This window comes from Zeugodacus cucurbitae, chromosome 4 (genome assembly GCF_028554725.1).
Source record: "Zeugodacus cucurbitae isolate PBARC_wt_2022May chromosome 4, idZeuCucr1.2, whole genome shotgun sequence".
NCBI lineage: Eukaryota > Metazoa > Arthropoda > Insecta > Diptera > Tephritidae > Zeugodacus > Zeugodacus cucurbitae.
The window spans coordinates 11,415,303-11,435,836 of NC_071669.1; the positions used below are offsets into that span (position 1 = coordinate 11,415,303).

The 20,534-nt window shown below is 40.4% G+C and overlaps 1 protein-coding gene across 3 annotated transcripts in view; it reads left to right on the plus strand.

Moving 5' to 3' along the window:
• Nucleotides 1-20,534, plus strand: part of LOC105209798 (PDZ domain-containing protein 2) — a 306,815-nt gene that overhangs the window by 34,045 nt on the left and 252,236 nt on the right. For 2 of the 3 annotated variants that reach the window (XM_011180400.3, XM_054229738.1), the window contains exons 2-3: nucleotides 3,271-6,587; nucleotides 8,508-12,091. In XM_011180400.3, coding sequence (XP_011178702.2) covers nucleotides 3,532-6,587; nucleotides 8,508-12,091 — 6,640 coding nt within the window. In that variant the 5' untranslated portion in view covers nucleotides 3,271-3,531. Of the gene's footprint in view, nucleotides 1-3,270; nucleotides 6,588-8,286; nucleotides 8,316-8,507; nucleotides 12,092-20,534 lie in introns of those variants that run through there. The other variant, XM_054229739.1, reaches the window with a different exon arrangement.

The window sequence follows — 20,534 nt, forward strand, 5'->3', positions numbered from 1 at the left end:
ATGGGGCTACAATAAAATTATGAGAATTTGGGAAAAAATTCGATTTATTTCTCAATATATTTTCCATCTTCGATGAATTAGGCAACAGTTCGTAGTACAATTGTACCAAGTCGCCTTTACCGATGACCGAGATGTGAGCCGTTGCTTTGACTTGGTTGAAAAACACTTCCTTCTTCGCCAAAATGAGTCCATTTCTTCTACAATTCTTCGTCAAACTGAAAAAGTTGTCCATAATTTCGGTCAATAGACCAGTCTTTGTCTTCCACAGACCAGATTCCGGGTGAGGACCACTTTCTCGACTGAGTCCACGTTTCGTCGACATCTCGAAACAACAACGAAACTCCTTAAGATTGGCTTTAAAGATGGTTAAACTCTGGTGCGAGATGGTATCCCGATTTCGCTTTGTGTCTAGACCAATATGGAGTCAGCTACCTTGCGCAACTTCAATTGGCGGGCTACCAAACCGAGATCGTCCACTTTCATAAAGTTATCCTCCGTGATAACCGACGAAGTGATACCGTTCGTTCTCGAACGAAGAGCATCCATCGTATACAGCATCCACGTGTTCTCTGATTTTACCGAGGAACTACCCTTCCAAAGACAAGAAGTGAATAACCGGCCCATGTTGAGGTCTACGTATCCGTAAGAGTAGCTTTTTATGGGCAGAAAAATATCCAGAATTTTGGAGGTTGAAATAGTTTTCAGGATGATTTCGTTCTCCCGAGTTGTAGTATGTCTTTTAACGGAAAAAGTTTGTTACAAGCTGGTCTCTGTTAGTTCCAAGAAACTAACCGTCTCCATATAAAGCCGAAGTGCTCGAAACAATGTCTATGGAGGGTTTCTTTCTTAGAGAAGTTTAAAGTTTCTGAAAAATTAGAGCTTTTCGCATTAAACCATAAAATTATAACAACAAATTTATGCGAGCCAACATTCCAGACGCCTGCGTTTGAAAACTAAGTCAAATAACTTGTGGCAAACAAAGGCTTCATACCGACAAACAAACACCATTTTCAGACAACTTGTTACATGGAGGCACCAAACATACGCTGATTAAACAACAAGCAAGTTGCATGGAATTGCCAGCGGTGCAACATGCTGCTGCCACAAACAATAATGTAGCCACTGTCATATAAATAAAAAAATAAATAGCTGCGAGCTAGCTTAGCTGTCGCGAACGCCGACGCCACTCCATCATGAAAAAGTATGTCAGACAATCACTTTGCTGTCGTCAGCTTGTGCGCATGCGCGTCTAGAATGTGCACCTTTGAGGTGCTACACAGGAATGCTACCAGCACACACAAATGCACAAACACATACTCAAAGTAATATTGCCAAGTCTGCTTTGGAGCACTACTGAGCGTGCGGCTGAAGCAGGTTCTAACCGCTTGCCGTCGCGTTGTTAACCGCAATTCTTCTACAAAGCATTGGCAACATTGCATCGGCTGTTCACATAAAAAAACGAGTGCTAAAAATACGCTTTGAAATGCTCGTAAAAAGCAGCAGCATTACTTTGCCACGGGAGCTACCGGTAAAGTGCTTAAGGCGCAAAAGCAGTTAGCAGAAAGCTTGGCATTTTTTAAACTTCTTTGACTTTTTATGGCGGTTTGCAAGTTTGTTGTCTTTTGTTTGTTAGGTCAAATTTCATGTGAGGAGTTTGATTGCAGTGTTTGTTGATCACCATGAGGGAAGATTGGGAGAATAGTAGTAAAAGGTTATTGATAAAGTTAGAAGAGACGTGCCAAATCTTTGTTTTAATACATATGATACAAAAACATCAGATGTAACGGTGTCGAAATAGGTAAAATCGGGAAGAACCACGCCTATTTCCTATATTTATCGTCTATATCACTCAAAACGACCAAAAGCTCAATCTCACTGTAAAGCATAATACCAGAAACGTTAAGCTTCATCTGAATAAGTATGAATCATTTGATCCAGTCGAGAAATCGTCGTCGAACTCGCCAAATAATTCAGCATAGTGGACCGGAAGTATTCGATAGATCTGAACATCTGATTTCCAGAAAAAATTGAGTCCATCACCTTTTCGACCAATAGACTAGTCTTCGTGTTCTTCGGACCAGGTTCTGGGTGAAGTCCATTGTTTCTATTGTTCCTGGGTTTCTGGTGGACCCAGTGGTATAGCTTCACGTTGTGTCGACGTTCTGAAACAACGCAGAAACTCCTTCAGATTACGCTTAAAAGTACCGAATCTTCAATTCGTCATCGAACTAGTCTAATAATTCAGCATTGTAGAGTTCAAGTATTTGATATAGATCACATTTTTCGATTCCCCGAAAATTGTTTCCATCATCTTTTCGCCAATAGACCAGTGTTCGTCTTCTTCAGACCTAGTTCTGTGTGAAGTCCATTGTCTCCTGGGTTTCTGGTGGATCTTCTGGTATAGGTTCATGTCGTGTCGATGTTCCGAACGCTGAAACTACTACATATTACGCTTAAATGGACCCAGTCTTCAATTCTTTGTCGTAATGGCCAAATTATTCAGCAGATCACACCTTTCGATTTCCCGAAAATGGTTTCCATCAACATTTCATACAATAAAGAAGTCCTCGTCTTCTTCGGACCAGGCACTGGGTGAAGTCCATTGTTCCTTAATTTCTGGTGGACCCACTGGTATAGGGTTATATTGTGTCGTCGTCACGAATCAACGCCGAAACTCTTTCAGATTGTGGTTAATATTCCAAGGTGGTATCTTGATTGCAGCCCGATGCTATCCAGCATCGACTAGAAGCGCACCTTTATTGTCATAGTTTTATGACATGGTATCAGTTCTCGGAATACTTGGTCGTGGCTTATCAAAACCACCTTGGTTGGTTATAAAGGTAGGCAAAGTGAGCTTTACCGCTAGCGATTGCACTTGGGCCATCATTAGGTCCATTGTGCTTGGTAAAGAATTTTTTATTACACTCTGAAAATAGAAAAAGTCGGTTAACCAGGCCTACCTTACATATAAAGCCATTTCGAATTCCAAAGATATCGAATTAGAGAATATAGCTGTCACCAATAGCCTTATTAGGTGAGAATCTGTAGCCAAGCTTTGCTTGATTCGGCACCAAAAGTGATGATATCAGTTAGTAACTTCCTTCCCCTAACTTCCCTATATCAATTCAACGATTTCCGTTTATTTAGATGACTTGAAAGTGATACTCTTTTTTAAAAATGGGGTATTCGCTTAAAAAAAATATTTCTTAAAAAAAGTATATGTTTTTCCACCTCAACTTCCATTAAAAGCTTTACTTTATCTCTTTTCAGCAACAATAGGAGCTAAGAACTCAACTACACCAACATAGCTAATAGTCAAAAAACAAATTCACCACTAACAAAGTGCAGAGCTTAGCTTAGCCCATACATAAACCGCCGCTGAAAGCGCAACACACCAACAATTAAATGCACCAAACTCACCACGGCGGCGTACCAGCGCACAAATACTCAACACGTATTCAGCAATAAGGAACACAACACAAAACTGAGCAAGCTATTCAACATAACCGATATACACCACTAACCGGCGAGATGGCGACGACCAACGCAAGCACAACGATAACGACGACACCAACAACCGATGACGACTATGTAACCGTTGTTGAAGTAGACGATCCCGCATCCAAAGACACAAACCCCCGACAGCTAGTCAAGCAAAGACAAAGCTCAGTTGAAGAAGACTCTTCGTACATAACTGTGCTAACGATCAACAATCAAACACAATTGCACAACACAAACAGTGGTGGCAGCGTACAAAGTGACGGAAGCGCGTCGCAAGCAACAAATGGCGCTACAAATGGTTTATTGCACACAACCGAAGCGGAAGCCGCTACGGAATTATTAATCGTACACCGGCAGGCAGGTGAACGTCTGGGGTTCGGTCTGAAGTTTCAAGGTGGCACACGCAGCGCCGAAAAGGTGCACAAACTCTACATACAGTCCTGCGCCGCGGATAGTCCGGCCTCGAAAGTGCGCGCCAGTTGGGGCCCTCTGCGCGAGGGCGACGAAATTGTCAGCATCGATGAGCAACGCGTTTGCGAGCTGACGCGCATCGAATGTGTGCGCTGTTTGAAAGATAATGTCGCTATACGTTTGCAGGTGCGCAACGGTTATGGACGCAAACCAGAGACGGAGGAAGAGCTCTTGCTGCTGGCTAGTGGCACGCATATGGATGCGGTTGGTAGCAGCGCGGCGGGTGCGCGTGTGTTGAGCAATGATGCAAGCGGCGGCACAGCTGTGATTATGAGCAATGGCCAAATGAAGGGCAGCCCTCCACCACCACCACCCGTACCGCCACGTAAGCTGGTGAAGCGTAAGTCGTTGAATGGCGAAAGTAAAGTTGTGGTGCCTGTGGCGGCGACGGCGTTAGCTACCAGCAGCGCTAGCGCCGCGCCGACAATTACACTAACCGCGACGAGCGCGTCACATAGCGGCGAGGTGGATAAACCTTTTACACCGCCGCCGGATGCCGAGTATTACATAAATCTTTTCGCCGACGGTCAATCGCTTAAGACAGAGTCGGAATCGGATGACACTGCAAGCACAATTTCGACAGTGATTGATAAATTCTCCATGAGCTCCAACTATTCTTCGGAATCGGACTTGTCCAGCTACACATCGCTGACAAATGGTCAGAGTGTGATTAATAAATCAGAGTTGGCAAAGGTGCTCAAACCGTTCACAATGCTAGAGCAAGAATTCAATGTAAATGTGAATGGTAATGCAGCGGTACAGCTGGAGGAGTGTCTTAAGAAAGATACAATGGGGGATGTAATGCCGGATTTATTAGCGGGCACAATGTCAGCGACACATGCTAAGAAACCGTTAACATTTATACCAGGCAACAACTACGAGAATGTGGAGTTTAAGACGGAGAAGGTGAACACCTATGAGAATGTCGAACTTAAACCACAGGTTTCAGGTGCAACAAATGTTATACTACCGACACCGAAACCACGACAAGCGGTTGCAAATGGCTCGCCAACGGTTGAGCCGAAGAAACGTTCTATCATACCCACACCACGTAAAATTGCCACACCCACTAAGCTGCCCATACAAGTGGCGCCACCGACGGTGCCCAGTGAGGCGTTGCAAGCTAAGACAGCGCAGAAGGCAGCAAATACCCCGAATTTACCCGAAACACCTACCACTCCCAGCACACCTACAACACCCACAAACTTTCCCCAAACGCCCGCAAATACGCCAACTACACCGAACGCACATGAGAACACACATAGCGCTAAGGAGTTCATAACGAAAATACCAAAGGCTATCGCTTCGGTGTTTGGTCCGAACTCACAGCGTTCCTTCGAGCGCGCAAAGACTGAAGGTGAAATTAAGCTAAAGCAGAGTCCCGAACTCGCGGCGTCTATTAAGCAACAGACAGCTTTATTTTTGGATAAGGAATGTCACAGTTCCACGGAGAGCGTTGCAAGCGCCATACGCAAACCGACGTCAGATAAGACAAAACCTACTGAAACTAGTAAATTGTCGCCACACAAATCGCGCATTCCGGTTGTGCTTTCGCCGAAACGTTCGCTCGAGTTGGATAACTCCATGGAACGCAAACACCTTGGCAGTCCTTCGAATATACCACGTTTCTTAACGCACAAACAAAAATCCGAAACGGATCTGAAACTTGGACTCTATCGCAGTAAGTCTAAGGAGTCCAGTCCACCAGTGAGTTTGAAAATGCCGCTACAACGTACGAATTCAGCCGAATCAAAGCTGAAGAGTCCCGAACGCACACTCATACCCGTCTTTAGTGGACAGTCGACATCGGCAGAAGCAATACTTGCCTCTACTGTTACAACCACACCCACAAAAGTCAAAGGTCCGAAACCCAAACCACCAGAGCGTGTGCAATCGTTGGCCAAGACACCGACACACATACCAAAATTACAAACCGCACAGGGTGCCAATGGTGCGGTTACGGTAACAGTTGGCGAACGCAGCGCACAAACACCATCACCCACATCCTCGCCAGCCCCCAATAATACACCAACAATGCAGACATTCAGACAACACTCACCACCAGCAAGCGTCTCGCCGAATCGTGAAATCCGTTTCAAAATACAAACTTACGAAAGCAAGGCGCAAGAACCGCGCACACCCTTTACGGATGTCAATGATAATGAGGATGAGAAAATGCCCAGTCTCTTCGATCTGGTACGCAAGAACAGTCCAAATGCACAACGCAAAGAGGATGGGCCAGTGTCGAACACAACTTTGTCGACTTTTAAGACACCATCTAGCTTTGAGCACGAGCAGCATTTGGAGAGCAACGTTGATGATGAAGATCCGCCACCAGCTGTGGTGGGCAAATGTATTAAGGTGAATGACTCACAACCCACTTACTACTCCAGTTCCAGTGAAGATGATGATGAGGAGGGCAGTGCGGTCGATAATGATGCTGAGCGCGATTATGATTGTGAGGATGGTGAAAAGTTGGGACCGCCGGAAGTTATAAATGGACCCGGACCATCAGAGGCGTACTTCAATCTCTACTGGCATTCAAATATGTTGCCGACCATTGGTGAGGTGGAAGAAGAGTTCTCATCACTGGAACCGCAATCCCTGCCAAATGGGTGAGTTGGATTAATTAGAAAGATTTTGTACTTTTTATAAGAATTCGAAATCGAAAGATGGATGGCATTTCATACATAGTTCTTACTGAGTCTTATATGAAGGGGAAACATATTTTAGGAAACTGAATTGTAATTCTGAATCTCATAATCGAATAGGGACACATTTTCAAGGAATCTCAATTACAGAGGGATTTTAAACGACAATTGAATATATAAAGACATTTAACTCAAGAATCAGTCATCCCTGTGCTGTCTGGAATCCGAAGCTGTAGAACAAAAATCAGATTTTTTGAAACTCGTCTCATAATTGCTTCTGCAGAAGAGATTCCTAGAAATCGAGTGTCTTCTGAAATATCATTCATCGAGGCGTCGAGTTGATCGACTCTTTACGAAAGTCTCGAACTTCGTCTCAAGCTAAAGTTCACTAAACCATGAACTAATATCAGTAGCATGACCAAGATTACAGTTGTGGGTATTTATAGATATCTGATCTGATCGACTGCATATAAAATATGACTAGGATCTTTGGATAGAAAGGACTGACATGAGGTCGCTCATTAGTCATCTCTGATGAATAGATCGTAAAGAGGACGAGATTTCAAGGCATAGTTTATAAAATCTGAATGAGAGAGAACATTTGATATTATAAAGCGTATTTAATTTATCAGAGACATTTATATTACATCGGCATACTTTTAGGCGCTTTTGAGCGATCACTTCTAATGTTATTAGGAGAATTAGCGATATCTTCGCCCACTCAGTCCCTCACTTTGAGCTCCCATTACCAAAACAAATCCATTATTATCTAGTGACAGCGCAATCACAAAACAAAATGCAAGATAAGAGGGTGTGCTCTAGATAAGAGCTAAACAAAATTAGTAGAGAACACTTTAGACAGTGCAAACTGAATTATCTGCCTAAAAATGGAATAAACACAACAAAACAAAGTGCGATACATTTCATGAATGTACTATTTCTGATGTGAGTAAATAAATATGCAAGAGAGCCGCAGATAACCGTAAAAAAAGCCGGTACAATGCCAATGTGCTAAATAAAATTTGGTCAAAATGGGGAGCAGAGACTAAGATAATACAAAATACAGCGATAGCTTGACGAAGATCGGGGTGGCGGGTAATCAGAGTAGAGTGTTAATGACAGCAACGGAACCGAAAATAATGATAAGCGAGCGGTAGGCAATGACGGCAAAGCGGTAGCTCCGAGGCGTAAAGCGCTAAAATGGTAGAAGACACACATGTAGATTACTGACAAAGGCCGGTAGAGGGGGCTAAGCGTGAAGTGGGGGGTAAAAGTAGTAGCGTGAGGCGCTGCAACGGCATATTATGAAGACTTAGCGACTCATTTTGCGTTGACGGTCGGCCTATACGCTCTGCATTGTGGGCAAAAGTAATTAGTACAAGTTTTAATTTGACGCGGTACAGGTGAGGGAAACGGTAGAAAAATACACGATTTGTTAGTTAGTTAGTTAGTCAAGTTCACTAGAGTTTTAGTTGATTGAATGCAAGCGCGAGACAGACACAAAAGCGTCAAATTGTGAAGAAGAGACACACAGAGCGCTCAAAGAATACAAAGCCACTGGGGTGAGTGAGTATTCAAATTTTGCGCTGGAAACTGTGTAGGCAATTTCCGAATGTTGTAGCGGTTGTTGTGCTGTTTAGAATAGTAAAACGAAAAACACAAAAAAGCATAGATAATAATGCCAAAACAACGGTAAAGAACATGTCAATTTGGTAGCAGTTATTGCCATTGGCGATAATTAGTTGAAAAGGAGAGCAGAGTAGAACCTCTTCATAATTGTTTTCTGTCGATTTGCCAACAGCTGTCGCACATATTTCAAAATAATTAAATATTCCTAAATGTTTTGACACGGTCTTGTTATCACAATTTGCTTGCCATTTCCAGACCGATCGTAATTGTGGATGATTTGAGCCAACAGCAACAGAACAAGCAGTCTGCAAATCACATTGAAGACGAGAAGATCAACGAGCAGCAACGGCACACCGAAAGTGTAGAAAAGAAAGACACAAACGCCTTGAAGGAGACAAAGGAAGTAAGCGAGAAGAAGACTACTAAAGAAACGAGCGCCGAGCAGAGAAAGGAATCCCTGGAACAAGCTGCTGGTGAAGTTGTTGCAAAGCCCATAGAAGACGCAAAGCAAGCGCAGATCCACGAGTTCTCCGCAAAGGAGACCACAGGCGCAAGTGACGCCACAGAGAAAACCGGAAAGGCGGATAAAGAGAGCTCGAACGAGCTTAAAAGCCATACGGTACTGACAAATAAATCTCGGAATTCGCAATTTCTTGGCACACCCGTAACGCCACCAACAGTACCACAAATGGAGAAAGCAACAACAAAATCAGAACAGAATACAACCGAGGGTGATAAGACGTCGCAGGCGGACGCAATGCTGACGGCAAGCGTAGCGGATAGTGAAAAGACAGTGACAGTGAAAGAGAATGCAACTGAAATGAATGAACCGATAGTAGCAACAACAACAGTAACAACTGAAAATATACAACAATTGAAACTAAGTGATAAGATAAGTGACATTACGACCGCAGCAATGTCGGAGCTTAATTACGAAGCGAGTGAGGGTGCGCAAGCGAGTGCGGCGTTGACATTGTCCGAGCAAATTGATATGCAAAATACCAAGGCTAATGAGCCAAATGCGGTTGACAATACTGAAGTAGTGATAACGGCTAATCAGGTGTCGAACAAAGCAACGGCGGCAACAACTGAAGTGCAGCTAGTGGAAGAACAGGCGAGTGAAGCAGTTATAAAGCCCACAATAGTGGACGTAGAGGTTGTAGATGCGAATGTAGAAGTAATGGAAACTAAAAAGTTGGAGGCGAAGGCAGAATTGCCTGTGGAGTCGAAAGAGTTCAATGAGTCCAAGGTCGAAACCGCGGAAACAACAACCACTAGCAGCAGTAGCTCCAATAATACGAGTCAGACAAGTGAGACACACACAGAGCATAAGTCGGAAGAGCGTGTGGAACAAAAGTCCGAGGTTAAGTCGGAGACCAAAACATCGGAGACTAAATCTGAGACACGAAAATCTACACAAAAGTTGACAACAACTACAACTAAGAAGCAAGTTATCAAGTCCACCACATCGACCTCGCAGCTACATGAGAGCACTAGCTTAGACACGCTAGATGGACTGCCGGAGGAGATGCGTAAGCTGTTGGAAGCTAATGGTGGTAAGATCACTACTGTCACAAGCAGCACAACACCACTGTCATCGCCAACCTTCAATACCAATTTGGCGGAGCAATTCAACAAACCCATCGCCTTCACGTTACAACCGTATGCGGAACGTGTTAGCACCGCCGGCGCGCCACGCATAACTGTCTTCGAGGAGCGTCAATTTGAGAGCAAACAAAATGCCTACACTGAGATACGCACACGCGATGCCAGTGGCGAAGAGAAAGTACAAACTAGTACCGAGTCGCATAAGGAACGCGCCAAATTAAAGAAGGTACACAGTCACGACGACGAATTGGATCAGCTCGGCATTGTGATCGATGCTGATGTTGGTGTTGCAGCCGACAAATGTCAGCCGATGACGATCACCGCGTCTGCGGAGACACGTATATCGGCGCTAGCCGAGAATCCACAAGATAAGCAAAGTATTGAAAGGGGTATTTTGAATTTATCGGAGAGTGGTAAACAACTGCAACGCAACGAAGCGGGCGGTGTGGAGTATATGGAGTGTGAGCATCAAGTGCAGGATTCCTACGAGGATGTGGAACAAGTTTTGGGTGGTGAGCGTGTCGAAGAGAATGCTAAAAAGCCGACACTCTTACGTGAGTTGAGTGAAACTTTGACCGTAACTAAGGATGGTGAGAAGCAGGTTACACGCCGCAGCGAGACAACGAAAGAGACGCCAAAGAAAGGCGCCAAACTGCTCAAGAAGTCCGATGATGAGCGACGCTTGGAGTTGGAAGCGCAAAAGCTGATTGAAAGCTATCAGAAGGTGAAGAAAGAGGCTGAAAAACTATTTCAGCATGAGTTGTGCGAGGAAGAAGGATTCGACTTTGGTGATGATAAGCAAAGAAAGTCGGAGGAAAGTATCAACGCGCAGGTTGAAGTAGTAAAGGAAAAGGTTGAGAACAACGTGGAAGCCACAAAAGAGGTGGTGTGCGAAAAGAGCTTGGAGGATATTAAGGTAGTGCAGCCCGAATTGGAGGTGAGCGTTGAGGAAGAAAGTCAGTTGCCAGCAGTAGAAGAGATTACTGAAGCAGATGTTAGTGAAAATTCAGCGGTCCAGACCGAGCAGCCGGAGCTCAAGCAAGAAACTCAGCTCATTAGTAAAGAGCGTGGTACGGAATTCAACAAATTAGATGCTACGCAGCTGACCGCCGGTTTCTTAACTGAAGAACGAAAGTTCATGGATAATGAAAGGGTAGCGCAGCAAGGAAAAGAAGCTGTTGAGGAGAAGAAAGTAGCAGTTAACAATAAAAAAGAAGCCTCAAAACCAACCGTTCCCACCAGCGTATCACCCGATTTGCTGGACAACGAACCGATCTATGTGCTGCATAAGAATATTATAGAGGCACCGATTGTGCCAACATTGCCTGTTGAACTGCTTATCGAGCCAGCATTACCGGACACCAAGGATCTTATAGAGATCCAAGAAGATATAGCGCCAGTTGAAACGGAAGTCGAGCTACCACAAAATGTGCGCCAATTCGAAACTGTGGATATCAAGATTAGTCTGCCAACGTCGCCCAAAAAAGCTAAACCCTCCGTAGAGGTCAACACAACGAGTGCAACAAAATCAGCACCAACGCCACCCATACCGCAGAAGCGTGAACACAAATCCACAGAGAACAAGGCACCCACACCTGCGACTACGGGCACACCCACGCCAACACCCAAAAAACGTGGCTCCATCGAACTGCACAGCAACACTGCTGCCGCGGACCACACAACGAGCGCAGCCAAGCTGCAAACAACTAAATTAGAAATCCCAATTAACAAACAGAAACTCCAGCAAAACCTCAACGCCGCAACAGCCGCAGTCGCACAACCGAAGCTCGAGCGTATTATCGTTGGCGTAGAACAGCAACAATTTGACGACACCAACAATAATAACAACGGCAAACACTCAGCAATCATTAACCTCGCTAGCGAAGATTTGCCAACGGAAATGGCGGTCAACACACCGAAACAAGTTGTCGCCGATGTGCTAAGCGGCAGCAGCAGCGCTTCAGAGTTGCAGTTGGAGACTATTAATTTGCCAAATGAGCCACAGCAAAATACGTCCAACGCTTTAGCAGAGAAATTAAGGAAAACACAACGTGTTGGCGATGGCATGCAAATGCCACAGACAACTACACCAACAACAGCGTCTACAACATTTGTGTCAACATCATCTTCCGCGGATTCAGTGCAAAGTGTCATTGAAGTAGGTGGCATTGTGGAATCACCATCGGAGGATGAAGTCGCGCCGGGCATTGCGCGGGATACAAATGAAGAAGGTGAGTACATGCTTTACTTTGATTTAAATTGTATATTTTAGTAATTAGTATATGTACACTGTACAGAAGAGCTTAGTCCCGATTTGAGCGCTTTATCATATGAATTTGATTTTATACTTTTCTTTAGTGAAAATTGTTTACTATATCAAAAGTTAAGAAGTCAATTCGAACTCTGATTCTTATTATTAAATTCAGCATGTGATGTATGCCTTTTTTGGAAATAATTCTATATATGTTACCGAGTTCACGCCTTTATTAAATCTTTATAAATTGATAAGAGCCCTTTGTATATGTGTTTCCCCAAAGAGAAGATCTACATGATCTCAACTGTGCTTACCAAACGTCCAAATTATTTTAGGATGTTCATAGTAATTTATAAATTGATTCAGTAGACTTACGGACGATGGCAGGATTAAACGGTGAATGTATCATATAAACAGTATCCGAGTTTTAGCTAAGAAATAACCAATTTTCGATCGCTTGAGCTTTACCTAAAAGTCTTAAATATGTTCCGAACATCCACTACCCATGTTCCAAAAGATAGTATTTGATTGAGGACAGTATTCTTTGTATTTGTGCACCCTCCTCTTCGTGATTGTTGCCATCAGCGGGTCTTAACTAATTTATCATTCACTGATTTTTTCAGAGTTTTAACCATATAAATTTCCTTGGATAATATCCATTCAGACGTTAGATGGCGTTCAGATCGAAATATATTAAAATATCTTAGATTTCTGATAAATTTTCTAAGTAGAACTAATTTAAAGTCACCAATGTAGGGTTGATTAGTCATTCAAAATTTTATTCTTCAGCAATAATACATACTGCAGTCGCTAGGGACTTCTATGTCAATAATTAATTTTATTTTATTGATTTGCAATAATTTTAGGTTATGTAGTGTTTTTTTAATGGTTTTTCATATTTGGAAAGCTTAAAATTAATTCTTAATTGCCTACTAAGAATTTAAAGACCTATTTAATATCTCAAAATTTTCAAAACAATTCAGCCGTTAGATGAGGCCTTTGTATCGAGGTATTTAAAGATATACCTATTGAGGCCTATTATACTGGATTTTGAAGAGATATTGATTTTCCATATTTGGTAGGAGCATTAACTGCCTATATTTTACTTTAGATCTCTATTTACCAGAACCTTCGAAAATAATTAAGTTGCTAGATAGTACCCATGTTTGGACAAGTCTAGCATATTTACTCTTTTTCTTCTTTATTGGCTCTTATTCCGCTTATGCGGTTATAGCCGAGTTCACAACAGCGCCAATTGGTAATCCCAAGTGCAGCCAGAACCTTCTCCACTTGATCTTTCCAACGGAGTGTAGGTCTTCTACTGCCTCGGTTTCCACCAGCGGGTACTGCATTGAACACTTTCAAAGCTGGAGTGTTTTCTTCCATCCGTACAACATCACCTAGCCAGCGTAGCGTAGCCGCTGTCTTTTTATTCACTGAACTATGTTAATGTCGTCGTAGAACTCATACAGCTCATCAGTCCATCGTCTGTGCTATTCGCTGTTGTCAATGTTCAGAGGACCATAAATTTTGCGCAAAATTTTCCTCTCGAAAACTCCTAGTGTCGTCTCATCGGCTGTTGACTTTGTCCATGCTTCTGCACTATAAAGCAGGGCCGCAATGATAAGGGATTTATAGAGTTTGATTTTGGTTCGTCGAGAGAGGAATCTTTAGCTCTATAATATATGTTTTTGTTCTGGAATTGATAAATTTTGCTTCTAAATTTATGCTTAACTCAATTAGCTATCAATTGATTAGAACATTTTTGGTACTTGTTAAAAATATTTAAACCGCTAGATGGCGCTGCGGTTCAAATGTTTAAAAAATCCATAAGTTCAGTGTTTTTTTTTTCATTTTGACCAACTCATCTCGGTCACATTTAATTAAAACTGCAATTGTATGTAAAGTTCGATATGCAAACAAGCTGCATGCATGCTGGCACACACTTACGGATATCTGTACACACATATACAGTGTATACTATTACCGCATCCATGCAATTCATTGATGTAAAATGCAAAAATGCATCATTGCATGCCACGAGCTCGAGCCATCAACTGAACAAATGGGAATTTGCTCTGCTTCTTACTTGTAAATATATATGTATCGCTACATATGTGTAGATATATTATGTCTGTCTGTCTGTCTGTAGGTATTTAACCACTTACGTGTGCCGAGTGCTAAATATAACGTTTTATTTGCATTTGTGGCCAACTGGCTGCGGCGACGTCGGCACAGAGTAGATGCAAAGCTCGTTTGCAAAATTTTAATTTGTGTACTGTTAGTGTTTTAATTAAAAAACAGAACAGTAGGCAACCGCAGTAGAGTAACAGTAGAGATGAGAAGAACATAGCACAGCACAGAGTAACATAGCATAGCAGCGCATGGCAGTATAGAGTAGCTCATGGAACCATTTGCGGCTGCTTGCCATTTGTGTGCTGGCCAGTCAATATAAATACATGCGAGCCAATTGATGTATGGATGGCAGCATTTAGGTTGCGTGGCATTGTTGTGCCGAACATGCAACTTCAATTTACCACATGAAAATCACAAAATGCACAAACCAATGCGGCAGTTGCAGCGGCAGTGGAAAGAAGCACATTTAAATTAAAAACCAGAAAAATTGCGCAAAGTAATATATGCGCTGGTGCAAATCAATCGGCAGCTAAAAGCAGCTGGAACAATGCGAAAATTGCACGCAATGAACGCTGATGACTGTGGTACTTATTGTCTCTGTTGTTGTTGTTGTTGCTACTGCATAGCAAAATATTCATGTGGCACATGCCAACTGCCGGTTAATGCGGCTACTATGTGTGGTGGCATGCAACAATGTGTCTATACGTATATATAGATCTATATACATAAAATCCACGCCATGCATGTAAATCACTGCGCGTCTCATCGTCATCGCTTTCGTCTGACTGACCTGAAAATTTAAAGCTTTTAGGGCATTTATATAAGGCTCGCCAATGATGCGCGTTTATTGATTTTTCTCGTTTGCTGCGAACGCGCGTGCAGCAAACTACTGCTATGCGGTAGTACAAACAAACAACAACTCAATATGTTGCATGCCATTTAGAGATCTCAATTTTATGCTAGAATGCAAGATTTTTTTTATTTTTTACTGAAGCGCTTCGATTTTATTTGTACCATTATTTGCTACACGTTTATGCTTTTATGAGTTGAGCGTTTAGCCATGGCATTGCTGGTTTATATAGTATGTAGTATTCCACTTAGTTTTGATATGCAAATAATTTGCGTTTGTTATTGTTGTTGTAATATTATTTTTGCATTTATGTAAATCGATTGCATGTGGACATGCAAATTTGTTGGTTAGGAATTTATAAGGTAGACGTTTTGAGATGCTGTAACCGAGCTGAGTTTGGGTAGAAACTTATAAGTAAGAAAGAAATCAGTTAGTGAAGGTATGTAGCCGGGTTTAAAGTATGCTAGCAAATATTTAGTAAGCTGCTAGACTTCAATATGTTGAAATTTAAATCCTTTTAGAGAATTTATTTTTAATATAATTGCCTAAAAATAGGAGCTGAAAGTTCATTTTCCTGTAATAAGTTTTCTATACAACATTTTCCTATAGTATAATAGGTTAAGTTAGGTAAATCTGGTAGACCAATAAGCAGCACATAGACCGATTTTGGTACTTTGCGATACCAATAGAATGCCATTACATAGTCAATGACAAGTAGTCATCCTTTACTATGCCTGCGCTTGACGCGGTGGTGTGGTTTTACTAAAGAGGGGTTTACCTACGTTGATCACGCTTTCTGATGACGATTTAACGAATCTCTTGACAATTTCATCTACTACCTCGTTACCCTCGATGCCACTGTGGCCTGGCATCCAGTAGAATTGGAGTCGCTTATTTCTGGCGATATCTTCCACTGCTGTCGTTTTTGGCTGATATGCAGAAAGAGGATATTGCCTTGATTGCCGCCTGACTGTCTACGTATATGTTGATTTTAGAGTAACCTGGTGACTTGTCCAATATCACTTCCGTTTGAGGCAGTGCAGTGATCCGGTAGTTTGAAAGACTGCCTTACACCTATCTCCGGACAGCATATCCCCGCACCTGCTCCGTCATCTGTAAATATATTTAATGTGCTGCGTGCAGCTGTCGTACATAAGACAAGGAGAGTAGGCCCCAAGTAGTGGCAATCATCTGTCAGCATGCATATAAAGCATTGGTGGCCTTCCTTACTCTCTCTTCTACATTGTACTTCCAAAGCAGTTTGCTGTCCAAGACTACTCGCAGATTCTTGGTGCGGTCCTTGAGCGGGAGTTTCGTTATATTCAGCGATGGGTGTTTTCATGTGGGAATTTTGTACTTCCTCGTAAAAACAAGCAAGTCAGTTTTCTCCGCATTCAACCCCAGACCTGCTTGCGTTGCCCAGTTCTAGACACTACAGAGAGTGGTTGTCATAATATTATTGACAGTAATATAATATTATAGGATCTTAAATCAAATAATCCAAAGATGTGGGCGTTAAGATGACCTTTAGCAAATATAATTTATTCAATTTATATGTCAAAATATTTAATATTATAATTTTTATGGTCAAATTCTATACTTGATTGTGACATAATTTTCAACCTCTTTGTAGTTTCGAAGAACATTTTTAAATTGGAGACTAGTTAATACTAATCTTAGTTTCTTCATTCTCGATTTAATTGGCGCCATACTTATTTTTCTCAACAATATTGAGAATTGGATTGAGTCGAGTATCATACTATATTATTTCAACAAGTTCTAAGTTACGTTAAAATATTTGAAAAACTTTATTGGAAGTAAGAAACGATTCGGAGGTTTGAAAAAGCCGCCTTACTTTCCAAGCGTTATTCGAATTTCCACACGAATTCTCCACAAAATCTTAAAATTTTTGGTTGAGTGGGGATTTTATCCTCCTTGAAAGTAAGCCACGAACTTTCTTTAATAGCGGGCAATAAATTCTAAGTCATATCCTGAATATAAATAATTTTAAAGAATGACAGATTTGGACAATAAAATCTACAAAACCATCTCTTTAATTCTCAGTTTAATATTGCTATAAATACTATCTACATCCAGATAAAGTATAATAAGTCTACAAAAGAATATTGAGATTCCCAACAGAAAAAGACAAATAAAAATAGACAAATAGAAAAATAACAAATGACAACAATAGCTCAAAATCTGTGTATGTCAAGGATATTATTTCTTCAATTTGCGGCGACTCTATTCTTAAATATATCTAAAGTAAAATTTTGTAGAACATTATTTAGTTTATTTTGTTAGTTTCTTCTCTGCTTTGTTCGAAAATTGTAATCGTAATTCCTTGTGGACAATATTTGGGCATACATAGATACTTAGGTATATGTCTCATAGGATCGCAATGAATTGAAATTATTTTTTTATGCTTTGTTCTAAAACTTTGTTCTTTGCTTGGGTCATATTTGGTTTCATGTTTTTCGATAAAAAAAATGCTGATGGCAACTCTATATGAAAAATTTTTTTCCGAAAAAATCCATTTTTATACATTTTGCTGAGAGACTGATTTTCTTTTTGTTGCTCAAAAATTGCAATTTCACCTCTTTTACGAATCAAATTTAAACCTACATAGATATATGATATGTCTTGAATAAAGTATACCCATAAATATTCCTCTCTAAATGTATATTATTGACTGAACTTGAAAATAATTTGGCAAGATGGGATTTTTTGGGTCCATAATTGGATAACATCCTTATATATTGAAATTCCATTAAGAAGGAGCGACCAAACTTTTAAGTTCTTTTATAAGAAAATTACAGTTTTCAGAACACAAAAGCAGAGACACTGTAAAATAATTAAATAGTTAAGATTTTGAACTTTAGTTCGTTTAGAGAATCTTCCTAAAAATGCCACTCTGGATATGGTTATGTATAAATTTAATCCTAACCTAATACTATATAGGCCATTTTATTAACTGTTGACTCAAACTATGTATGTATGTAAGACTTCATGAAACTTCCGCCACACTGGACCAACAATAAACTATTTTATAAAAAAAAAATTCAAAAACTATCAATCCCATTTCATCTCACGCATATTCACTGCAATTATACATACAAATGTGTATGATTTTCCCTTCTGTCTTCCCGAACCTTCATAAGCCCTCTAATACTCATATTTTCACCAGCGCAACACCTATGACCCCGCATGCAAATGGTTGCGGTTGGCGCAATGCTGCGTGAGTGCGTGTCATCTCCGCAGACATCAAGAAGTGGCATTAAAGTAATAAAACAAAAACATTATATATGAAAAAGCAAAACTTTTTGAAAACCGCAAAAGTCATTTATCTGATGCATTTCGCAATTTTTCACCTTCAGAGAGTGCAAAAAATCATACAACAACAATTGAGGCTGCATGAAATAAGCTACAGCGCATGCGTGCCACATTTGCATGTGTGGCAAGCAGAAAAATCTAAAATAAAAAAATATTAAAAATATGGTGGCAACGCAGGGAAATTCAGCCGCATTGACCACAATTGCCAGACGAAAATTTTCGAAAAAAGGCAACCAAAAGCTTGTTTTGGCAGCTCGTCAATTCGTGCGTGCGTCGCTAATAAATTTTATATGGCTTTCAGAGCGCAATGCTAAGTGTGGTAGCAAAGTGAGGGGGGTGGGGGAGTTGTTTACTCTAAAGCGGGGCTAAAAGTCGCATCAAGTTGGCGTTTCGTGCAGTAGCTGGTTTCGTGAATTTGCGTGCGAAATTATTGCAAGTGATGAGAAGATTTATGCGCGACGATGCAGTTTGGGTAAAGGGTGTATCGTTTTGGAGGCTCCTGAAACCAAAGTTTCAAGTTTTTGGGGTCTTATTGGTTCACATGTGGTTCTATGGTGAAAATACCAGGAAAATGCTTTATGGGAGAACTCATACGATCAAATGGAGAAATTACTCAAAAAATCGAGAGGTTTTCGGGCATAATGACCCATTCGCAAGGAAGATTTTTTTAATTATAAATATTTCACTATATATCTCGCCTTCCTCATTGAAAATTAAATTTTGATTTATTTTAGGGTAACTTAACTTAATATAACTTAATTTAACTTAACTCAACTTAACTTAACTTAACTTAAAATATTGACCCATTCGCCAGGAAGATTTTTCTAACTTATAAATATTTCCGTATTTCTCTCTTCTTCCACATTGAAAATTCAATTATCATTTATTTTAGGGTAACTTAACTTTTTTTACTTGACTTAACTTAAAGTAACTTAACATAACTTAACTTTTTTACCTAACCGTAATATAGCCTAAGTTAATTATACTCTATTTTACGTAAAGTAGTCTTTATTAATTAAACATAACATAACGTAAAGTTACTTAATTTAACACAACTTAACTTAATCTCACTTAACTTAACACAACTTAACGTAACCAAACTGCTCTTTAATACGATTTAATTCAATAAAGTGTATCTCTATGCTAAAAATTGTACTATTTTTGAAATCTACAAGACTTTAATCAGACTTAACATAACCTATTATAGATTACTTCAACTTAACTTAACTTGATATAACCCAATCATCATAGATATATCTATATATGCATAGTAACTGAAATTAATATATCTTAAACTCACTTAACGTAACGTATACTTAAATTAACTTAACTTAACATAACATAATTTTACGTAACCAAACTGCTCTTCAATTCGATTTAATTCAATAAAGTTTATCTCTCTCTATGCTAAAAATTGCTCGTACTTAAAATCCACAATATTTTATTGACTTAACATAAATTATAATACATTACTTCAACTTGACTTGACTTCATTTTACCATATTTCCATTATATATGTATAAATCTATATATCTCAGGTAATTTAAACAAATATATTTTAAACTGTACATACTTAACGTAACGAATACTTTACTTAACTTAACATTATGTACCTTAACTTAACATAAACTGATTTACTCAATCTACTCTTTAGTAAAATGTATAGTACTCAATAATAATGCCTCCCTTTATGGAAAAATGCCCTAAAATCACATCAAACAAATATGTGTACAACCCTATACTTATTGTCCACCGCATGCCAGCAATTACGCTCCTACACTCTTATCTTACTCACAATCTACCATATGCATGAATAATACTCCTGCGTTGCCTCATCACTACTCACAGTCAGTTATGCTCTTTGCATATGAATGAGTATGCGTGAATATGAACTAAAACAAAAAACAGCACAAACAAAAACAACAACAACAACTAAGTATCACGTTGTGAGTTATTATTAACTATAAAGTTTTGAAGGCCTCTAGGCCTTTGGCACTTTAGGCCAAGTGGCAGGCAAAATTGGTCACAATAACACAACTGTTGTTCGCTTTGCGCCTTCGCTGAATGCGTAAGGATAACTGTTTTGCCGCACGTACGGTAA